This window comes from Drosophila subobscura, chromosome J (assembly GCF_008121235.1).
Source record: "Drosophila subobscura isolate 14011-0131.10 chromosome J, UCBerk_Dsub_1.0, whole genome shotgun sequence".
NCBI classification, from domain to species: domain Eukaryota; kingdom Metazoa; phylum Arthropoda; class Insecta; order Diptera; family Drosophilidae; genus Drosophila; species Drosophila subobscura.
Genome location: NC_048532.1, coordinates 3,552,656 through 3,577,340, shown reverse-complemented (window position 1 = coordinate 3,577,340; position 24,685 = coordinate 3,552,656). Strand labels below are relative to the sequence as shown.

General features: G+C 44.4%; 2 protein-coding genes across 2 annotated transcripts in view; one reads left to right on the top strand and one right to left on the bottom strand.

Annotated features, from left to right (window-relative positions):
• The window catches only part of LOC117893231 (putative uncharacterized protein DDB_G0282129), a 57,806-nt gene that overhangs the window by 11,294 nt on the left and 21,827 nt on the right, over nt 1-24,685 (bottom strand). Inside the window, exon 3 of the mRNA XM_034799783.1 lies at nt 6,449-6,487. Coding sequence (XP_034655674.1) covers nt 6,449-6,487 — 39 coding nt within the window. The remainder of the gene's footprint in view (nt 1-6,448; nt 6,488-24,685) is intronic.
• LOC117894879 (NADH dehydrogenase [ubiquinone] 1 alpha subcomplex subunit 7) lies at nt 18,538-19,093 on the top strand. The gene has a single exon (XM_034802147.1). The coding sequence runs from the start codon at nt 18,605-18,607 to the stop codon at nt 19,043-19,045; it is 441 nt and encodes a 146-aa protein (XP_034658038.1). The 5' UTR covers nt 18,538-18,604; the 3' UTR covers nt 19,046-19,093.

Below are 24,685 nucleotides of genomic sequence, written 5' to 3'. Positions count from 1 at the left end.
CCGAATCGCTCTTTGCTGTACGCTGTCTATGGACCAGTTCTGTGAACAATGAAAAGCCAATGTCATTTTCTCATATCAATTAGTTACAAGCGAGTACATTTGATTCATAAGCGTGATAATTACAACCAGACAACGCTGTTTGGCAGCAAACAGAGCGCAGGATGAGGCCATGGCGATGATGATGAGAGCTTGACATGTTTTTGAAAAAAGTTTCCCACGAGGAAAAGCTTCAAAAACAAAGCCAACCCACTTTGTCACGATGAGTGGGTGAGTCCTGAAAATCAAAAAAAAACCTATAAAATATCCTTGCAGACCCTTCGTGCTCATAGAATTAGCTATTTTTCTCTACATTACAAGTATCTGCGGAAGAGCATAGCATCCCACCGCAAGGGAAAGTCATGCAATTAAAGCTTAAGGTCGAAAAGCGGTCCGAGAGCGGAAAATGAAAAGGGAAAAAGTGAAATGACAAAGTCAACAGCCGCGACAACAAATTGCCGAACGAACGAAGCATGAAACTCGACTCGGATGTATCTTCAGGTAGCTACTAGCCGAGGATGGAGTGGAGGCTGAACGGATAAAAGGTTGGATGGATGGCAGAACAACTACAGAAATGGAATATACCCGAAGCCAAATCCCCTCAATGATAATAAAGTGAATCCTTTCAGCTACAAACGACAAACCCTTTTAATTGGACTACAAAGCAGCAAAAGGCGGAGAAGTGGAATTGCGGAATTCTTTTGCTTTAAAGCCCTGCCGGAATGGCCCTGCCGTTGAATATTGCACAATGGTAGGATAGCTGCTGATACGTCTGTTGTCAAGACAATTGATTTCATCTGTCCCATAACTCATCCATCGACTAGAACGAACCCCTTCATCGGCTGGTTCACATTGTACCATTACGAGTATCTATGAGTTCGATTCAGAATTCGCGACGCATTTTCCCTTTGAATTGTGTTAAATTATACCTTATGCTCCGCTCGTGTCGTCTCGCTTCAAATCGAAGCCGAAGCTGCAGCTAAATCTGAATCCACCCCTAGGCAATCCCCTCCGTTGGAAATTTTGTCATATTTACCCTTGTGTGCGCTAATTGCAGTTTGTTCAGTTGTGTTTGTCCCGATTCTGAGGTTAAGTCTTTGAGTACTTGCACAGCAGATTTCTGTCTGATTTCAACTGGTGGTCCCACAGTTCCCGTTTGAACTTGATGATGTGATGTGATCTAAATTGAAATGTAATTTACTGCACAAACAGGGAACGGTATAAGTCCTCCTGCAAACAGATAAACTTTGGAACCTTTGACACACTTCCAGGCTTGTTTTTTTATTCTTTTTGTTTTTGTTGCAAATCAATAAAAAAAATGCAATCCCCGGTAGGGAAGAAGAGCCAAACAATTATCACATAACAATTTCCCCTGGAGCTCAAAGACGGAAAACTCTCTGCTCATTTCCCCCCACTCAATGTTTAATTTCCTTTCAATTTATGCTAGAAATCGGGCAAAGCCAGGGCCAAGTCAAACCAGGGACAGGCCAGAGCCAGGAGCTGAAAGCCAATTTGCCAGCCCCGATCCGGAGCTGATGATGAAGCTGTGTATTGATGAGCTGCCAACTCGTCGCTGGAGCACCGCCAGAGTGAAGTTATGTGTTATATGTGGGATGCTTATTAGATGAAGCCTGGCCTCGACGTTCATCCTGCTCCTCACATCCTTGTCACTGTCGTTGTCGTTGTCGTTGCCGTTGTCGTTCCACAGAGTCAAGTGGATGGGACGCATATCAATGGCGAGATATGGTGGAAGAGGAACAGCAAACAGCAGCAAGCAAAAATTTCGCTTCAAGTGTCAATCAGTGACAACACAGACACCCTCCCACACATACACACACTAATATAGATACAGCCACACACATCTATGTATGCATGAGGGTGAGATGAAGCACAGACTGCTAGAAGCTAATCGATTTATGTTGTAATATTCAAAAAGTTCCCCATAAGGAGGACCTCGGAGGACGACCTAATCCAGCTCGACTCCCCCGTGTACCATCGTTGTTATAATTTCTGCACCATCCCCATTGCCATTCCCAGGCAACCAGTCACCCAGACACGTGTTCGTTGAGGTTTTGATCCCTGTTTAGGGCCAGGAGCTTCGGGCCATGTGTTTGTTACGAGTCCTCCTCGTCTGTTTATCTGCCTGCATTTGTCGCATTAAAATTGAATAAAAAATCAATCTCAATTCTAGCATAATTTGATTCCTGTCTTCGATTATAATCGGAGCGATGTTTTCCGACTGGCAAACTGTAACTCAGGAGGCGGGCAAAATAAAGAGAGATGCAAAAGAAAGCAAGAAATAAATAAGTAATAATTTGTAAGGACCTTTGCCTGTTCAAATGGGATATTTATGTCGGATCTCTTTTTTTTCCCCCCTTTTCAAGTGCATTAGCAATCCACTTTCTGCTCACATTTCTCTCGAATCTTTTACTCTTACTCGGGCTTAGCACCAAATACTACACTTGACTCAAAGTTTATCCTTTATCCTCCTCCCTCAGCTGGGAGACTCAGCTCATGTGGGGGAAAGAAAGAAAGAAAATCGCAGAGAGTTTTCCTTTCGCTGCTCAAATGCCAGGCGCTTATTCCAATGCATTTAATAAAGTGTTTATTTCGGTTGCAACAAATTTGCCAGCTCAGTGCGGAAGGAAGACAATGCCAAGTGAAAACCTGTGCACGACACAAAGGAAAATTGCTTTTCCGCTGCGCAGACACACACAGACGCACTCGTGAGGGAAAATACTTCGCACGCTTCGTGGCAGAGGAAATATGTGCCCGGCAAAGACGCATCCCATTCTCTCACCCCCACAGAAAATGGAGACACGACGCCGCGCTCATGGGCAAACCTATCGAAGTTTTTCCGTATGACGTATGGCTCTAATTCGAGGATATGGATGTGTTCGTGACACGAAGGAGTCATCGCCGTTAAATGATTTTGAGTATTTTGAATCGGAAAAAGCTGATATATTAAACTTGCCTCATAGAATTTTATCAATTTATCCCATCTCTATAGTTCTCTAGTATTTTCGGTTCTCGGTTATTCGGGTTAGGGAAACTTTTGCAGTTCCTCTCCCTCCATTTCTCTCTGTCTTTCTCTCTGTATTTCCGCATAGTTTTATTTTGTTTCAAAGTTGCCTTTTACTTTACTTTTCTTTTCTATTTGTCTTTCGGTGGATTCAACTCCAATGGTGGCATGCGGCATGGGCGTGGACGGAGTTCAGTTTGAGTGGCACATTATTTGATGATGCTTTTCGCGATTTTTTCGCACTTGAATGCCTGATTTTTATTAGTTGAATTCTTTACGGTTTAGCTGCGTTCCAGCCAGTAAAAGTTTCAGTTCCTTTGCCATTCTTCCCTCCGCGGAAGGAGGAGTTTCCAGAGGAAACTTTCACGTACAGAGATTTTGAAATATGGATGGAAAAGTGTATCCTTGGTTGGCGATAATCGAAAGTTCCTTTGTGTGGCAGGGTCCGTTGTCTGGGCAGTTGATCATTTGGTGGCAGTGGCATTTAAAGTGGATAAAACGAGTCATTGGATAGATATCCTCCTTGCGGGTTCTCCTCTCATCGCGTGACCAACCAGGCCGCGAAAAGCGCAAAAATCCCGTTGAAGAAATCCACACAAAAACGTAAAACAAATGAAGGAATCAACGAGCGAGCAAACGAACGAGCGGAAATGAAAGTCAATTTGAATACATTACCAATTCTAATTACGATTTTCAAGTACAACGGGGGAGGGGTGCGGTGGGAACAGCGGGAACAGACAAATACGATGGCTTGAATAATATAATATTGGTTGCTGGTCCCTCCTGGCCCCACTCCCAGGCACAGGACCGCCATCCTAGGAAGAAACCACGAAGCATTCAAATTGGAATTTCAAAAAAGCGAATAGACAACAAGGCGACAGACATCCAAGGGACAGGAGAATGCGCTCGTGAAGTGGAGTGGTGTGGAGGCGAGTTGGATAGTTGACCAAAAGATTAGCCTGGGCAAAGCCAGCGAGGGAAAGCTGTGAATTTTCACAGCCAGTGACAGCGACAATGGCGGCCACGAATCGTATTTGAATACATCTACTGCTCTGAGTGCTTCTCTGTCGGTAGTCAGACTTTTCACAGCAGCAGAAGTTTAGAGTAGGAAAGAGTACCTGGCATTCCGTGTGGCGTCCTCATTCTCAAAAGAGGGATTCGCATTTCATTTTATTAAAAATTCAAATACCTGACGTTATCGCTTTAGACGCAGCTTAAGCCACCTGCAAGCATCAACATCGCATACCCAATCCACAGCCATATACAAGCCACCAGAAGCACCACCACCCGAACCACTCGAACCCACCCAATCACTTGACTTGCGGCACACAAAAAACAAACTTTAGCTATGAGAATCGCTGATTATGCAGGCTTCTTTCTTCCAGCTTTCCTTATGCCAGGGCCAAGGTCTTGGTCTTGGTCCTCTTGTGGTTCAGTCCCTGTGCCTTCCTCCTCCAAACCGAAACGAAGGGTGGGCCGAATTAGAAATGAAAATTAAGTAAATATTATAATATGTTGCCACCTGGCAGGCAGGCAGCCATCCACAGAGGGATTCAGACAGAACGAAGGGAGAGGGTCGCAGTTTGGTTTCGGTTTCGGCTCTTGGCAAATAAATGATAAGCATTACATTTGATATTCATTATTTGATAACGTGCAATATGAAATAAAAATAAAAACGCCAACTGAAATGGAAATGTTGCCTCGCTCTCGGAATATGTTCTATCCTTCAGAGTTGCCGCGTCGGGGGAGGAGGAGAAGGAGGAGGCCATCCAAGCCTTGGGTATGGGTGGGTGCCAGACAAGTTGCCCTATCAAATGTTTGCCTAAGTGAAATATGTTAAATGTTATGATATGTGTGGTATGCGCCTGCTTCCCCTGTTGCTGCTACCGTTTTCTTTTAGCTTGTGATTTATGAGATTAAAGTGGGTGGCCCGAGATGGAGCGGGAGATGGAATCTTGGGGTAAGAGCTAAAATAGATGAGTTTTTCTGCCTATGGCATGACTTGCAGCTGAAGGATAATTATGAAGGGTTCACCAGACAAGACAACCTCTCCCTCTCCTCTCTCTTTGCCACCTTTTATCAGATTATCTGGTCAGACTAATTCGCTTAAAAGCATATGAATACACCGAAATGAATCAATTCAATGGCTTCAGAGCATGCAATGAGTTTTTCATTTTTTTTTCCAGTCATCAACAACATTCATCAAAATCTAATAAAGACAACTATCTGTCTGAGAGCACCCTGGGTGTAGGGAAGGGAGCTCGGATCGAAGCTTGTCGATTCTTCATTTAAAAAAAACTTCTTTGATTCACATTACAGCTCCTCCTTTTTTGCAAACTATCCAAACAATGGAAAAGTTCTGTAAAAGCAATGACCAAACTCCACACACAACACGACACATCCTAAGCTTTCAGCGACTCCGCCGCACTCAACTTTATTGGATTTCTAGAGATGTCTGCTCCCTGACTCACCTCACCGTTTGAGGCTGTTTCAAAGCCAAATGTTGGTGGAAACTGTGGCGTGGAAATGCTTCTAGGAAGGGCCGAAAGCACACACGAATGCCAGCCGAATTGAGGACGCGTGTGTGTTCAGTTACCGTAAAATTATGAGCACCTACAGCACCAACAGCACGACAAACGACAACGTCAACGACAAGCTTAAGCTGCTTAAAACAAGCCATTTCCCGTGGAGAGCGAAAGGGGTAGGGAAACGTGGTAAGCCAAGGTGATTTTTGGGGGCAGGGTGGGAAAAGTGAAAGTGTCAAGGATGCGGCAAGCGTTTCATAGTCAAATTAAATGCCTGCAAAGGGAAGAGGGAGGTGAAGAGGGGAACCCCTTGCCATGTCTCATTCGCAGCCACAGTGAAAGGATAAAGCGAGCATAAAAACATTTTTAATGAAATCGAGACGACTTCCAACCGAGACAGAGACGACGAAGACGACAACATCCCAACAGCCAAGACAGCCATCTTCTAAGACTGTTACAAGTGTGTTTTAATTTAAACCTTGCCTTTACCTTCCTGAAAAGCATGGGAGCATGGCGCATTAATTTCATATCCCGCTTGCCGCTTGAAAATTTTAATTAATTTTCAGCTTGATTGCGTTTTAAAGAGCCGCTTGGTTTATGTCTCGGCGGTTGGGGTAAGGGTAGGGATCCCAAAAGAGCCTGTGGTTGCCTTGGGCCTGAGAAATTTATAGTTATTGTGGTGGAAACTGGGGAGGGGGAAGCGTCCGTCTGTGCCTTGTAGTTATAGTGGATAACCCTTTGTTTTGGTTACTTTGTGCCTGGAAAATTATTTGGTCTTGCGCTTTAAACCATTCCAGACAATTTACTACTTAATTCATTTCGGATCGGATTGTATCGGCGAAAGAATAGATACGGGAAGACTCACCTTTAGTGGTATGCCTGTCCACGCTTGGATCCTTGAGGCCTGCAAAGACAGAGAGTAGTTCGATTAAAAGCTGCTTCTCTTCTCAGTCATGGAGGGGTTCTGCGCTGTTAGGGTCCCATTAATCTCTGTCACTCCCTTCCAATTGCAAACCGTTTGTCAGTCTATCGCCCACACCGATAGAGAGATGGAGGGAGTTGCATTCCTGCGCGGCGGCACCTCTCAAATGTTAATCGAAATTAATTGCTACTAATTGCAGTTCAAAGCTGCATCGAAAAAATATGTCATAAATCCTGGTCCGATCTACAACTCCACGCCAACGGAAACACCTTCAGCAAATGGCTTAAAATTTCCGAAAAAATGTCTGCCAATTGGCCAATAAATCGCTGGATAGGCGGGGCAGAGCAAGACAAAGAACGAACAAACAACGAACCGGATCAAATGGTGCAGATAACACCACGCCACACTGTCCAACAGGGTCGGGAATAGAGAAGGACAGGGATAGGGACTCGGTCGCGTGTCTGAGCAAACTTCTAATTAATTTCTCGCCTCAAATCTAAGCTCGGGTCGGAAATGAATTTAAACTTTCAGAGCGGAAGTCAAGAGTTGCAATTTTTCTCCTGGAATTGTTGTGCAGCGAAAGGAAATGCCTTTCCATTTCCCCTCAACCCCTTTTCACTTACCCTTGCCACTGCCTTGTCATTGTTGCAAACATTTATTGTTTACGTAACAAGAGCAACCCCAACAGGGCGGAAGCGAATGTCGGACTTGGAAAGAGAGCGAACTAAGAGAGTTACCTAAACTAAAAGTAAAGTCCCTCTGCAAGATGTCCCCAATATATATGTATGTACATCTTTGGCTTAGTCCCTTATTAATGGGCCGCTGATAAGCAGAGGCCTTCTAAAGTCTTTCCTTCCTTTGCCTCCTTTCGCTTTAAGTAGTCCCAAAGGAAGCTTTTGGTATTTTTATTTTAATTTCATTCGCCGCGACATTTAATTAATTCCCAGTTATCACCGCAAAAGCAGTCGACAGCTTTGCTCTTTGTTCCCTTTCCCTCGCTTCTTGGCGGTCTAAATGATGTCTAGCCATTGGCGAGAAAAAACACAATTTCAGCTAGGGTTTGTCGAGTCATTCAATGCCCTACAGATCATGTGGAAGTAGAGGAGTACTGCAGTGAGCTCCACGAACGCTTAAACCCTTTGATAAGTGTATGAAAGGATAAAATTGCAGACTTATGGGAAAATTCTCCACATGCCGCAGACATTGCGGTGCTGGTACCCCAAAAAAACAGACGATTTCTGATGAGCAGTAGCTGCTCGGTACCGGGCACAAACGGCTATAAAGCGGTTTCAGGGTTTAATTGCAGTCGAGCTGCTGGGGCCAGTCTGGAGCTCATCTCTGCTCAGCGATAATAGACGGCTGAAGAGAGGGTACAATAAAATAGAAAAACAGTTCAAAATACTTAAACGTGAAAATTAATGCAACAAATGAGATTCAGCCAATAAACTGGTTGATTGTCACCAAAAATCACGATTCCACTGACTAATTTTAGAGATTTGATAAACTTTTATGAACTCAGGATATAAATACTGGGAGAACACAAAACTGCTCAAGTTTTACGAGCTCTAGGCCTAACCTCCCTAACCTCTATATCAGAGCTCGGCACCCATACAATTAACGAGTCGTTTTTGCGTTTGTGTGTGCAGACGCACGAAAAACGGAACATTTCAATATATTGATATTGGTAGGAATCACTGTAATACGCATGTACGTGAGCAGCAGCGCAGCAGCAGCGCCTTGTCCTATACCCTTTGGATAGGGCCGTGCCGAGCCCTGCTCTATATCATCTCCAGCCCCATCCTGCATAACAAATCTCGCATAATTATGGCCTAGACATAATAAAATTTGATGTTTGCATCTTGTTAATGCTCCCCAGATCGAGTTAGTTGTTTGGTGGGGGCATAGGCAGTTAAGTAAATTATCACGTCATGCGGGAGGGCATGGCTGGAGTCCTCCTCCTGCAACGCAACGACAAAAGTTTTACGACAGCTACGTGCTCATAAATTTCGATGCACTTTTCGCACTTTGAGACATTTGTGGGTTGAATCATTTTATTAGTGTCTAAAATTAGCCTTCGCTTTGGGCCTGCGACTGGGATTGGGACATGGAGTAAAACTATTTCAGCTGGAGAAATGGATACGAAGTGGTTCGTTGCTCTTTCTCTCTCTTGCTTTTGTTGCTTTAATTTCAAAAGTTGCCACGGCGTGGCGTTCTCTCTGCAGGGTGAATGGAGGGTTCATCGCACTGTATGGCTCTCGGCTTGGGGTTCACCATTAGCTGCAGGTCCTTCAACAAACTTTAAATATGCATTGCCCTTCCAGGAAACGGAGCAGCGGAGCCAGGAGTGCAGCCAGTGCTGCAATCAGCTCATCTCAATGGCAATCACTTAATTCGTTGCCACTCCTCTGTTACACTGCCCCTGCCACGGATCATGGTCCATGGGCCTTGGGCAAACATTTTTGTGAGCTCTCTCCCTCAATCCGCACACTTGAAATATTTACGCAATCAAAATTAATGCAACTGTCATGTTTTGCCTCCCGCAGGCTCGGCCCGTTCCCTTCCTCGGCTCCTTCTCATCCCTGTTGGAATGCATTTAGCGTTAAATGCAAATACACTTTAGAACTGTAGCCGCAGTCACTGCCTGCTGCTCCCTCCGCTCCCACTGCTTCTGATATTCCTTCTGCTGGCTGATGGACACGTTTAAATTTAAACAGTAAAACCAAACTCATTACCAACAACGAGGCCAGGAGCGTATTAGCCAGTGAGCAGGAGTTGGGCGCCTGAAGAAGGAGCTAAAAGGCAGATTCCACAGGGTAGATTGGCGAACCTTTCACGACTCTTTCTAAGAGGCAGAAGCTCATACGAATCAATTGCTAAAATCACGATGCGTTCCGCTCCTGGTTGTGGACGGGTGACATCGTTGAAATTACCAAAATGTCCTTTTGCGCAATTTTGTGGACATTGGAAATCGCTTTGATTGAACCGCATGCCCGGACGGGCAGACAACATATACAGTACAGTCCCATGTCCAAGGGACACTGGACAATGGCCACACATAAAACAAACACGTAGCCCAATCCCACATTCATTCCAGCCCCCCACCCGTACCCTGACCCAACTGGTTGCAGGAACAACTCCGAAATCCACTTGAACATTGCAGCTGCAAATGCGCTTCGTTGCACTTACACTGCACATCAGAGAGCGAGAGAGGAGACTGAGAAGTGGTGTGAAGGGATTGGGGACTGGGGATATCCACAGTCTGTACATTTTCCAGCGAATGCGGATTGGGAATTGGTTTTATGTCGCTTGCGCCTCAATAGAGATGCATTTTACACTGCCCTGCTAATCTCCGAGTGGGGCGAAAGCGAAAGCGGCCCTCTCCTCGCTTACTCTCTATCTCTCTCTTCTCTCTTTCTCTCTCCCTCTCTGTGCCTTCCCGCTCTCGCTTTGGATCCCTCGAGCTCTCCCCCTGGCAGTACGCACCCGAGGAGTTGACTTTGAAAATCAATTAACAACATCAAACAGAGGCCGGATGCTGACGTGGACAGCTGTCGGCCAGCCTCCTACTCTCCCGATCAGAGTCCTCTGTTCGGAGTCGAGACCCACCTCCGTTCCTCCTCCCTGGGAAAGTGCGTAAATTGCAACTGTAAATCAAATATGACAACGCGAACGAACGGCGGCAAAATCAGCATGTGTGTCAGTCACATTAATTGTCCCCCCCCAGCGGTAGGGGGTTTGGTTTGCATTTTACGAGCATTGTTGTGTTAATGAGTGTGCATAGGCTGCATCGATGGATGGCAATTTGCGCTGATGTGACAGAAAAATGTGTTACCCCACGCAATAGACGGAGGCGGAGACGGAAATTAAATTAATTGTATAGAAAAGTTTCTCAAAATATAGAATATTAATTGGTTATTAATGGCGGACAGAATGAATGCCTGATGAGGGAAAAACCTAGGTTAAAAGAATCAGTTCCATGTGAATCCGTGCACTCGAATCGCTTCATACATAAGAAAATAAATCTATCGATTGATCCACTTGACAAAAATATAAATAATTTATAGCTGAAGGTCGAGGCACGGGATCTATAATGCAAATTATGGCGAGAAAGTTGTTAAACAATCGAAGTGAATTTTAGAAACGAAAAACATTGCTGCATCTTTAAGCCGATCCTGAAGATTGGTCTAGTGTCAACGATGGTAATTCAAAATAATAATTAACTATTAATAAAAAATAATAACGTTAATAAATTTATGCTGAATAAAGCTTTTTTGGAAAAGAAATGTTTCTCTAATGAAATTATTATATTTTGTTGTTAAATATCCTTAATAGATACCACGTTTAAGGAAAGCACAAAGACATATATTTTCAGAGTACAGTTTTCTTGTTCGTCGCTTCATTCCATTTGGGTTTCTCTCTGCTTGCAAAACATTTAGAAACAAGAAATATACCCTCTTTAAGGGTAGCATAATGCATGCAGCATTTCAATTTGTCTGCAGAGTCGCTACGTAAAGACAAACAGAAGGCGAAAGATAAACAAACGGCAAAGGAAGAGCACAGAAAAGCTTTTAAATAAAAAGTTGATATTTTGCCTGCTGCTTGTTAACTTTTTCACGATATTGATGCAATGTCAATCGGGCGATCAATAAAACAGAGGAGCCACAGCAACCTCGTCGCTCTAATTTCGCTCTTTTTTCCCCCATCAAATGCAAATTGATGACGCAATTGAGACATAAACTTGGGGGTTGATAGGGAGAGAGAGAGAAGGAGATTGGGGGACAAAACTGTTTTATTGCCACCCATTTGATTTCAATATTTGTCAGTGTATTCCTTTGCTCGATATTTACGTCTCTCGCTTATGTTTATTAAATATTTATCCTGCGACATTTATTTGAACATTTATGCATAAAGTGAGCTACGATAAGGGGCTCCCAGAGTGGGATGTAGAGGGATGCAGGATTTATGGAAATTTGATATCAAAATGATGCGGACTGACCTTGTTATATTGGAGATTCTTTCTCCAATATGCAAAGCCATGTATCTGGAGCTCTCCTTTGCGTATACTTGATTTGCAATCTTTGTACGCCTTCGTGTTTTGCATATTGTTTGTTTCTTTTCCTGTTTCTGTTGCTATTTCTGGTTCTGGCTTTGTCTGTTTTAAATGAATATACCCTTGCATAGGGCTGTATGGTTTACCACCAGATATTGGCATCGTATTGAGTGTACCCAGAATATTCTTCATCATTATCGATCGGAATGTATGTTTCCTTGTAGGCTAGTAAGCTCTATTAAAGGATCATAGTTTTTGGAACGACAAAAGAAACGATCAATCTGCAAATGTATTAACAGAGTCGATGACATTTCCCTTCGTTTGAATATGCAATCGCACTAGACAATAGCTGCCTGCTCCACTGTTGACCATTTGGAGCCTCCTCGTATCGCATCCATATCGAATTCATTTCCCAGTTACAATATTTAATTTGCTCTTACACAAATTGTTGCCATTTACGTTTTGTTCTATGCAAATTTTCTCAGCTGCTGTGTCTGTGTCCCGTCCCCTCGGACACGCACACTTTTTGTCGACTGCACAAAACATGCTCTGTGCTCTGTTCTTCTCTCCATAAATATAGTATATTTTAAATTGAAATTTTAAAGTAAATACGAGAGTAAAGAAAATTGGTTTGTGTACTCCATTCTCCATAAAAACCTTCAAATTCGTTTATTTTACGATTTCTTTTTGTTTAAATATTTTCTGCCACACTTTAAATCAAATGGAATTTAGTTGAAATATTTTTCAATTTGTATTCCTTCACTTTCCCTAATCGGCAAATCGAAAACTTTGCAATTTATAACTCTGTCCGGCTTGGAGAAAACTCTGAACAAAGTTCCCCTTCAAGTCGGGATTTTATGCCAAACAAGCTTCATACTCGTAAACGGGGAAAAGTGTTTTGACATACAGAGGGATATTGGTCGGTGTCGAAACTATCTGCATCGGCAGGGCTTGTGTTCGGTGTCGACTTAATTTCCACAGGACAGAACAAGAGCAAGCTGCAACACGCATAAACACAGAAGCACAGGAGAGCCGGAAACAGCGATCAATTGTCGGATTGTTGGCTGGGAGAACCGGAAGCACGACAGGAAGGAGAGCAGGTGGCAAGTGGACGGAGGGAGCTGGAAGTGGACGTAGCAGGCGCACAGCATATTGTGCAGGTGGAAAATTTATAATTTGCGAAATTGCCACAAACACACGCACACATGTTGGCAGCATGTTAAATGGACAGCAGAGGTCCTGGTCCTGGCCCTGGCCCTGGCTCTGGCCCCTACTCCTGCTGCCTTAAATTATGTTAACCTCAAACGAGAAGGGACTATCCCCGGGCCCTACGACCCGGCACGACCCGTACCCTGGACCTGTGTTCAGAGTTCGATTTAAGGCCTCGTTTATTTTGCCACTCAGCAGAGGTGGAACGGAACAGGAGCCAGGAGATGGAGAAGGAGCAGCAGCTCGTCTGGTTCGTTGGTTGCATGTTGCAAAAGTTGTTGCCGTTGCACAACCGCATGCCACAACATGCTGAACTGGCCGACGGTGGTAGGAGGAGGACCCATTTGGTTTGAGGCGTTTTGGTGGCGTCTGACATGCCCCACTTGGCAATTGCCAAAACTATTTGTTTGCATATTTAGACCAGGCCAAAGAAGAAAGCCAACAAGGCATGTTGTCAAGTCATGTTAACTGTGAAATATGCGCATTTAAATGTGAATGAAGGGATAGGGGGAACGGGTTCACATATCCCTTCTTCACGAGTTGCCTGTACCTGCCACCTGGAGGCATATTGATTGCAGGGCTTGCACTCCATATACTCGTATGACCATCTATTCTGCTGCTCATCTGCTGCCAACCCATTCTTCCGCTCAAGATCAAAGTTCTTCTCTCCAGACGTAATTAAGCCATTTGCTGCACGTTTTTCCAATTCAAAAAAATGTATACCCCACTTCATCTCTCTCCAACGTCTCTGAAGCATCTTCTTATCGCTGCCTGCCACATCGAATGGGCCGCAAAATGCAAACCAAGTCTAAGAAATCCTTAAATGGGGGAGAAGTATGAATTGCGCCCAATAACAAGTCAAAATTTCATCCCCCCAAGGCCACGACGAACCCCTAAGAGTGATGGCGGAAATGGGAAGGGTGTGAGAATGGTGCCGTGCCCTTTGGGCATGGAATTCGTGGAAAAATCACGCGCGCTTATCTAGCGCGGCCGTAACCTTAACCAAACCCATGCAATTAACGCCCATTGGGGGCTGTCAGTATGAAAAATGAGCAGAGGGGAGGAGGCACCCACAGAGGAATACCCAACCCCAGGGCATGGGGATGGAGATGGGAATTGTGGTGGAGAGTGTGCCCATTCTTAAGCAATTGTGAAATGATTTGCAAGGACGACGAGCCAAAGAAATCGAATTCTACGCCACTCCTTCGATAGCTACAAATTTTAATTGCTTCAGCGATAGCGTAGGAGGACTCCGGGCGTGGCAGGACTCTATGTAGGACTCGTGGCAGACGGCTGCGTCCTCGAAATACGAATCGCATTGATAAGACGGTCACGTTCTGGTGGCGGGGCGACGTAGTGGGTGAAGCTGTGGCAAAGACAATGTTGTTGCTGTCTTCATTATCAATGACAGGAATGAACGGAAGAGCGCGCGGGTTATATGCGAGGTATTTTGGGGGGAATCCAGGGGAAGGGCGGCAAACAATGGTTACTCTTTTATTGCCAGTGCCTCAGAGTCAAATTGATAAGATGCTGAAAATGACTTGGAAAACAATAAACGTGGGCATGAAACGAATAAAACGACCAAAGGAACATTTTTGTTCAGTTAACAGTGAAATGAATGGATAGATGGGCGTGGCAGGGGGTTTCCCTCCCCCATCCAGGAGTGGTGCATAAACAGAACGTTTGCCACATTTTAATGAGTGTTTGGGGGGAGTCACCGATTCACTGATAAGTACTCATTCCCACCAATTCAAAGAGGTGCAAACTTTTGTCTCCGAGTAAAACAATTTCCAGTCTTTCAAGTAGAAAACTTTTCCCCGAAAAATACTTGCAACTGGGTAAGGACTTGGTTAATCATGGAGTACCAGCTGAAGCTGAGACTGAAATGTGAGCTGTATTATCCGGATGCCCTTTGCAACTTTGTTTACCGATCATCGTCATGGCCCTCTCGCTTTAAGTTGACCCATTTGCTAAGTCAGCCCAAAATCGATGCTAATTTCATAGCCAAGTTAAGGAGCCAAGAAGTTGAGAGTCATTTAATAAAATTGCATTCCTCCCCGCGAATAAAGACAACAAAGTGTCAAAGTCCTAGCCAGGATCCATTCCAAGAGTCAAACAGTTTTGATGCGCAACAAAATTTTATGAAATACTCGAGTACTCGAAACGGGAGATTCGACATTTTATGTGTGTGTTGGAGGAGGTAATAAAATTTTAGCGCTAGCACAAGTCTCCAAAGAGCCTCTAGCGGTTCGCCCAGGACTCCCCCTGTCTTGCTTTGTCTGCCGTTGGCTCGCCTTTGGCTAATAATACCAGAGCATTTACACCTTTATGGGGCGTACTTAGAAGCGTTTATTTATGCTAATGGCGGAGGGTGAGTGGCTGTACTGAGTGGAGTGTCGGAGGCAGTGGGTTGTGCTTGCCACTAATTCTACCCCGAAGCACTGTAAAAGCATTGAAAGCCAAACAACATGGGATACTGAGCTTAAGATTGGAGCAGGTAAACTTCCAAGGATGTGCAATGTAAGTATATTTCATCACACAGAACCCCCGAAAGTTCGAGCAGCTCTTGACCTCCCCATACCCCATCTCATCCACCCAACAACCTACAACATACATCCAACGACTCTTTCGAGCTTCACATTCCTGTCTCGAATGTGTTTGTAATTTCCCTAGAGTGTGTTTGACTTTGACGACTTAAGTTGTAAAACTTTAACATTATCATTTTCACTACGAGACGGGGCGTTGGGACGATGGGACGATGGGATGACGACGAGCAGGCAGCCAGCCATCCTGTTCGAGATCCTGGTAGCATGTGTGTGTGCTTCAGATGTTTGTCCTCTGGCCAGACAGACATTTTGATGATGTTGACCTTCGCTACTTTTACTTTCATCCTCACATGCAGCCGCAGCGCAAGGAGTTCCCTTCGGCGACTTCTTTTAAACTTTCCTGCGACCCCAGGACACTGTTGACATATCGCATTACAACAGAGGAGCATACTCGAGAGAAGCAGACAGAGAAAGTTCAGGCAGCCAGGCCGTGCCGGGCCTTCTCTGGTCTTGGCCTTGGCTCGTATTACCAAATCCCAAACCGACATTTAGGTGGATTTCTCCTCACATGTGTCAATTAGTTCAATCAGAAGGCGAACACATATCGACCGCATGTGCCACCACCAGCTGAACCAACCCCTAGTCTTCGAAGCCACCCTTATCATACTTTAAAGGCTTTCCGGCTCGCGCCTGCAGTTTTCCACCAAACAAAAAAAAAAAACCATCAGAAACGGAAACAAGGTAAACCAGAGAAGCAGCAACCCTCCGCCCTACAGTTTTTCCCGATCCTTTTTTAAAAAATTGTATCAATTAGTTTGATGTATTGAGCGAGTGTTGGTCGTGGGGCAGAGTTGTCTCGGCACGTCCCCTAGGTCCCGTGCAATATGACGCCTGGGTGAAAAATTTGGGCAACAGCTTAGGTAAATACCCGTAGATGAACTCGACTCGGATTTCGTTTGTGCATTTCCAAATGGGGAAATTTAAAGATATTGACTCCCCCTTCATTGAAGGAAGTTTAAAGTTTTGTTATAAAAGGTGTCTGGAGCCACCACTAGACTTGGTTGTACTAGATTACTTTGTGGCAGAGCTAGCTTATGGTTAACATACAGATGTTTCCAATCCAATTGCTCTTCTAAAATTTAACGAGAAGGGACGTGTGAGACGTTTCTTACGAGTCACAACTTTTATACCCGGCACTCAGTACTACATCCGCACCTTAGCGGTGTTTTGTCAAATTTTACATTTTTTCTTCATCTGTCATCTACATCTACAACACTTCTCACACCAACACGTTCCTTTAGCTCGCTCCCCTTCAATAGACCCACACACTGCAGACTCGCGGCAGTAGCCGCACACAGCAGAAGCAGAGGTGAATGAGAAAATGTGAAAAAAACAAATATACGCTGTGGGACGGGGTGGGTTTAGCCACGGCTGAGGCAGCGGCGGAAGAACGGCAGGGACAGAGTGGGCATGGAAGAATGTGCAAATAACAAATATAAGCTGCGGGACGGGGTGGGTTTGGCCACTGCAAATTAATTTCTTCATTGTGGCTATAATAATGCTCCAATCGCCAATTTGGTGATCTGATAGATATGGCCATTCCCTACGGAATGGCGTTTTTAGTTTTGTTTTATCTTCAAAATTGTAGATTTGGGAGGTTTTCGCCTTTTTGAGGGGGCGGAAGGGGGCGGGGCTCATCGACTATATCGACTCGGCTATTGATGCTGATCAAGAATGTATATACTCTATGGGGTCGGAAACGTTTCCTTTTGTGCGTTACATACAACCGTTATTCGCACAAATACAATATACCCTATTTACTCTTCAAGTACCGGGTATAAAAAGTAGTCAGGAATAGACGATCCATCGCTAATCCTAGCAAACTTCTTATCTTATCCCTGTTTCTTGGCTTCAGCTCACCCACACACCATTTATTTGCTTATCACTTCATACACATTTTGATAATTGGTGACATTAAAGAAAGAGAAAATACAGTAAAGAATGTACCATAAATATTAACCTTATATTTAAAGAATTGAAAATAAAAACTTTTTTCAGGCAATCTGTAAGTTTCCCAAGCTCAGCTTTGTTGCCATCTTAAAACATCCTTTTGTATTCCCACTAAGCTTTGTATTCCCCCTCTTTTTATTTCCAATTAGATCCAATCCAATACAGAACAAAACTATTTTCATCACCAGAACCAGTTTTTTTTCTCACATATTGAATCAATTCTCTCCGATCGGTTTTCCCCCTTTCCAGCTCATAAATATTAACCTGATATTTAGCTCTTTCAGCTTATCGCAAACGATTTCCCCGTGCGCCGTAAATTATAATCAAATTGGAAGAGAGAGTCAAGCTGATTTATGCATTTACCATAAGTATTGCCATGCAGATCCCTCACTTGTGCACAACACGAATATAACAACCCCCAACCCCAGCCTGAAAAGCCAAAAGGTAAACACGTCAGGAACGTCGTTCGGCCCGGCTCACCCTTTGACACGCGTCCAGGCCCTGGTCCTGGCACTCACAAAGACATAATCAGCTCGATTTCGTAATCTCGACAAGCTGCTTATCCGATGAAATGTGAGCAGAGTTCCAAGGATCTACGTCCCGTCCGTGATTAACATCTCTCGCTCATGTTCACAGAGCAGACTTCCGGCCCTGGGCATGGGCCTCTCCTGTTCTGTCAGGCTGACAGCGAGGGCTTCACAAGGAAACGTGCTGAACCACTCTAAGTACAGTAAAGCTCGACGCGTGCTCCTGTCACACTCTAGTTGGTAGTGTATGAGGGGTGGTGGTGAACAGGGATCTCCGCACTGATTGGCATCGGAAATTGAAGTGTTTTTATTAATTCCAAAGTCGACTTTTTGCACTGTCTTCGATAATATTGCGAATGTTTCATTTCTAATCAAGTTCGAGTTGGGGAGGGAACTTCCGCAGCTTTGTTTCTTTTCTGTGGCCATAATTGAAATTCATCGCTGGCAGATTTCGTTCCCAAATTGATTGACAGCTGAGCGCGTGGAGAAAGATTGACGCTTATTGAATTGACTCATCCACTGATCCACTACTTCACCCATTCATCCATGCATCCACCCATCTGGAGGGTGGCATAATTCAAAATCTGACGCAGCAACTGTTGCACGAGCTCGTGTGGAAGAAACGGAAGGAAGCACCGTTTTGGAAGTGGAAAAAACTATTGAAGCATTTGACTCTGTTGTCAATCCAATGTACGCACCACATTCTAAATTCGAATCAAAATTTTCGATTATTTTTCACTATATAATTTCCACAGAAATGCCTCCCAGGCCCCAGCACCGCGATGTAGCCCAGTTCCTGAGCAAGCTTCGTGACTTTTTCCTTGGCCGCAAACACAAAACGGCCCACCGCTTCGCGGACACAGTGTCACCGCGCACTCAGCCCCAGCCGGGCATTCCATCCGGGCCGTACCGACGCCTGTTCGGCAACTATTACTACACCAGAGATCCACGGAGTAGCGTGAAGCCGCCCATTGATGTTGTCCAGGAGCTAAAGAGCAAGTTAGCAGCCAAGGCTGCTGCCAAGGCAGCTCCAGCTCCAGCACAGCCGGGCGTGAAGCCTCCTCCTCCACCAGCTACGCCACCAAAGGCAGCAGAGTCCATGAAAGCTGACAATTGTGTCGAGCAGAAGACCGATTCCGGGTTAAAGATTCTTCCCACTCCAGGAATGATGCATTCCTGGGAGGGGCCGTCAGATTAAAGAAATTCCTAGTAGTTCTGCTGAAATTTTATTAATATGTACTTAGAACCTTTTGGGTATATTCATTAAATTCCTGTCTCCAGTCGGACTTAGGTATCTTAGGTGCCCGGGGAGACAGAATCGACCGAGCAATTGATTCACAAAGCAGCGAGTCATAAAAAATGTAAATCTAATTAGATGACCGCTTCGGAAAATCATTTATTGCACCTGCATGAAAATTTAATTAAGCGCACACACAATTATCGGAAGGACAGACAGAGAGTGACTGAGAAAGTGACAATGAGGGCCAATAGGGTACACGGGCGTACAGCCATAACAATAAATATGCGAGCTTAATAACATTTAATGCCATTAAAATTCCGGGTTACAATTTAAATCGAGGAAATTTGCTGGACGTTGAGTGGATTATGGGAAATTGTTAATGATGATTGCGGGTCGATTGTTAATTGTCGTCTGTCGTTTGTCGTCTGTGTGTCGCAAAATGTATGCTGATGTGTTTTGCCCATCGATTTATTTATTGAAGTTTTGATTTCATTCCCACTAACGCCACGCCGACATCATTCAAACAGAAAAGAAAACATAATCAGATTTTGTGTGCTATGCAAAAACAGAAAATAAATATCCTTCGCTCAATTTACGAGTATTGAAATTACCCTTATACTCGAAAAGAGCCAGAGAGACGGAGGGTTGACTTTTCCCCACTCCATCCCAATCACCCTAGCTGGAGTGTCAGATTTGAAAAAGGGTGTCAATTGGCTGGATGCTCGGATGGGGGGCTGTCAAGTCAACATGTTGCCGGGCTCTTCATCCGCCAGCAGTTGGCGAAATATGAGACTGTAGCACACTTTCTGCGTCTCTTATCCGAATTACATATTTCGAGAATATAAGAGGAAGGATGTGCGTGGGTGCTTGAGCTGATTTGTGTTATTACCTCATAAGAATGGTATGAATAATACTCTGGCAAATGTATGTATAGGACTCCATTCTGGTCAAGATTGGCAATCATAAATGCTAATTTTTTGGCACAATTACGCTCAAGTGGCCAGAAAGTGGAAACAGCTCATTGGGGGAACCACTTTAAAGAATAAATATTCAAAAACATACAAAAATGATGCCCACAAAGCAAACACCGCCCTTTCAACCCCTTAGAGATCCCTTGCAGTCGCCGAAAAATTGCTGGGATATGGCGACAGCTGTGCCGCAGAGTCGTAGAGTCCCAGAATGTCAACGCTCTCCTCTCTCCGAGAAATGTTTCTCAATCAGAGACGCGTAATTAAAATATGTACAAACAGACCGGAGCGCTGCGGCGGGAAAAACTCTCATATAAGAAAACACGGAGCAGAGTAGAGCAGCCCTGGCTCTGTTTGCTTTGCGTGTTTTCCTATAAAACCAAAAGCAAAACCAAAACCAAAGCAACAAACAACAACATCAGCGGGAATCGCGTTCGGGCAATAATAACAAGAAAAACATTTGCATAAAGCAACAAACAGGGAGTGTGCCGAAGCCGGGAGCGCGGAATGGGCAACGGGAATCGGAGACCGACCCCGAGAGTATCAAGCGGAAGTTAATGAGCTGGATGAGGCGCTTGGAGATGATTTCGTGACACGACCCTAGGGATATATTTTCTCTGCCTCATAGAAATTGAAAACACAAATCGAATAACGACAAATCGAGCACTTAGCGGACAGCTGTGGATCGCGTTTAAGATCTCTCTCTCTTTAAACGCTCCTAGAGGATACAATTAAAATAGTGGAAAAGCCTCGTTGAAGTTCCTCCTACATAAATACATACATATGTAGGTTCGAAACGCGTGTCACGCTTTCATCTCCCGCGTTCCTCTTTTGGGAGTGTAGGAAAATCTAAAAATTCAAATGCTTCATGGAAAAATCATTTCATTAATGCGTCATTTGTTAAGGAAGCCGAGCCTGACCAGGACTTTGGCCATATGCAACATTGGCCCGGAGGCAACACGGAAGTTGTCTCCACGCTGGGCTCGAAACTTTGCGCCAAACTTGCCACCAACGAGTGTCGGACGCAGATGGGGGCTGGGACTGGGGAGCGTGTGACAGTCGTGTAAAAGTTGATTATTTTTCAGCAGGAGAGAGATAGGGCAGGAGAGTGGGTGCCGCTGGTACAGTGAATAATGACTTTTGCCACCGTTCGTGGGGCTGCGGACTACGGACTGTGGACTGCCGACTGCCGACTAAGGACTGTGTGAGTGAGTTGCCTTCGGGCCAAGTATACGTGCTTTTTTATCTGTCGCCCTCTCGTAATTTGGGGGAGGTTCCTTAGATTTTGGTTTCCTTTCGACTCGCTCCTCCCACTCCGCACTCTCGCTGCTGTCGCAAAGTTATGCAGGCTCATTAAGTTGTTGTACAGTTTAGAGAGAGAAAATTGTCAGCTTGCTTAATTTGACCAAGTCCTGGGTGCGTTTAACGGGATGCGCGGTGCTGGCTTTGGGGGCAAACGGAACTCGAGTATAAACAAAAGACTTCCTTGCCACGGCCCGTCTTTTGTGCTCCTTCTGGCTGGCAGTAGCTCATGGCGAGTGTTTAATGAAATGAATTTTAAGAGAGAATTTATTATTATTTTGCCCTAAAATGAAATGAAAAGTGTTCCCCAGTCCTCAGTCTCCTCAGTGCCCCCTGATGCGTATTCCGAATATAATTAAGCGAGACATTGCCAGAAATCCTTTAAAAGAGGAAAGTGCCAATTATGCTTATCAGAGCGGGAATATTGCCGGCACGAGGACGAGTTCTGATGATCTATTTCATAGAAATGAAACCTTAACAAATGGGAAACTAGAAGAATGGGTTTTTACCTTTGTACACCCAATGGAAAAGTAATCTGAAAGTTTAAAACTTCAACTTAGACTTAAACGGTGATTCGAGCACGAGAGTGGAAATATCAAAATTTAGTTAATATAATTGGCATTTACGTAGTTTATTTAAATATTCAAAATTCAAAGGAAATTCAAATTATTCAAAGCAGTCTATTTTCCAAGTAACATTTTCAAATTATGCCGTAATAAAATTTACAAGGTAAAAATGTATTTTGCTGTATTTATGTATTTTAAAGTGTTGCATATTTATGTAGATGAAAATATATACCATATTAATAATTAAAAACAGTGAATACGAGTTTGTGCGAGTTTGTGTCTTTATTTGTCCATTCCATTTTTCTCTGAGTGCAGGGGAACTCTTTCCAGACTTTTTCTGAGTACGGCCTATCGTAGTTTTACTTAACATTCAAAGTCCATCGGATGAGATATTTGCAGTGACTTCCAAACTATTTAGTATCTACACAAATCCACCCTCTAATTTCTGTCAAATATCATCTTTCATTGGGATAACTTCAGCCACCCGAAACGGTGCACCGTTGACCACATCAACTTCTCTGCTCTGACACAATTTCACCTTCAATTAAACTTGAGGTAATTGACAGGGAAAGAAATCCCCATTCGGGTAACCACAGGGTGAATGGAAAAGTGGGGAAAAGTAAAAGGAACCAACCAACCATCGAAATCCCAATCCCCCGAGTAGTCTCTGAAGAGATAAATGGCGATGCCTTAAACTGATTGTGTGGATTAAATTGCCATATTGGCGAAATTGCCAGAGACACGGCGTCACTTCATTCGACTCCCCTCCTATACTACATTTCGACTTGACTCCCTCACTCTCCTCGGCAAGTATCGAAAACTTATTTTTGATAAGCGCAATTATAATTGGATTTGGAGGAAGTTGCCATCGCAAGTTGCGGGCAGGTAGCACCACAAGAAGTCCTTCCCTCGATCTTTCGGAGTTGAAGATGGAGTCAGCGAATGATTAATCTACATCGGGAGTATTTAAAAGCCAGGACTTCTTCCAGACGCAGAAGCAAGCCAAAAGGAAAATTGGAAAATGCGTTGTTTGGGTGCGATAAAGACGTGTTGTTTGGTGTTGGGTCTCCTTCCCTGCGTGTTTTCTTTTTGTAAATGTTAGCTGTCAAGATAAGGACAACACAGCGTGTGGTGGCTCCTCCTCCTCCGATTTGGATAAGGGTTCTTCTCCGCGGGGAAAGGGAGCAAAAGGAGTTTGTTAGGAGTGGAGTTAAGCGTTGCTAAGACCATGGACGGGGACTTAACAGGAGACAAATGAAGTTGTTAGCGGGTGGTCTCCCCACAAAGAAAGGACGAGACAGATGCAGTTGCTTGGATCTTGGCTTTGATGTGTGCCCACTGCTCCAGCTGACTGGTCATTCGGTCGTTAATTGAGTTTAATTATTGGGGCGTTAAATCGGGGGATGGAAATGGCATCAGTCAAGAGGGCACCAAAGGTCAGGGTGGGCTGTACAACCAGGGGATCTCGAGTTAAGCTATCATTACAGCCAGATTAATCGATGCCTAAGCAGGTCCTGGAACTTATAGCCAAGCTTTGATTAGTTCCAGAACTGTCAAAGATGCCACAGAGAATACCCCAGCTTTCCTCTTCCTCCCACAATGTCCATAGCTCATTAAACTCTCCGCATAACTCAAGACAAGCCAGGAGGCATCTGTACCACCTAACCCAAAATGATAGACATTTATTTGTTCCCATAATTAAACGCAGACAATGCCAGCCAGCATTGTGCGGGGGCACTTGGCCACGGACAGTGCCACGCCTCCCCTGTCAAATATTTCAGCCCTGTGTTGGCAACAATTTACAAAATGCAAATGGCAACGCTTCCGCCTCCCCTCCGACACCGCCTAGTGCCCCCCTTCCAGCCTTTAATCAGGCTGCTGCCAAGTCAAGGCATACATTTCCGAAATTTCTGAAATTTTGGGTACTTTTGCCTCCGCCCGGGTCGTTTGTCCGTCCATCCGTCAGAAATCCCTGCTACATGTGACTTCCTCCAGCGCCTCATTGTTGATTTTTCTAAATGGAAAACCAACAATTGACTTGGAAAATCCTGGAAGTTTTCTTTGAAAACTTCCCGTTGGATGGCAATTAAAAATTGCTATAAGATTCTCTACCTCTACTCAGTCTGGCAGCAGCCCCTTCACCACCCTCTTAGGCTGAACGGGCGAGATGAGAGACCCTTTTCAAGACGACATCTCTCGCAGTAAGCGCCTATTGTTGTATGCAAATTAGTGACGGCAATGATTATACCCAGTAAACCCAAAACAGAGAGGTATATTGAATTTGAAAACGGGTTTGTTCTTGTGTATGTTAAAGTTGTTGTCCAAAATGACAAAAGGGTGTTGATGTCAAAAGAGAGATAGAGAGAGAGGGAGAATTTATGTAGCGGAAGTACAGATTTGACACGAGAAGGGACGTGTGAGACGCTTCTTACGCGTCACAACTTTTATACCCGGCACTCAGTATTAATTCTGTACATTAGCGGTTTTTTGTCAAATTTTACATTTTTTCTTCATCTGTCATCTACATCAACAACACTTCTCACGCCAACACGCTCCTTTAGCTTGCCCCCCGCGCCAGGACCCACACACTGCAGACTCACGGCAGAAGCAGCGACGCGGCACTGCGCAAAGCAGAGTGTGAATGAGAGAATGTGAAAAAAAAACGAGAAGGGACGTGTGACCGGCATCTTTTATACCCGGCACTCAGTACTAATTCTGTACATTAGCGGTTTTTTGTCAAATTTTACATTTTTTCTTCATCG

What these genes read in the sequence shown, in the direction of transcription:
- LOC117894879 (XM_034802147.1), top strand. Translation starts at nt 18,605, where the DNA reads ATGCCTCCCAGGCCCCAGCACCGCGATGTAGCCCAGTTCCTGAGCAAG.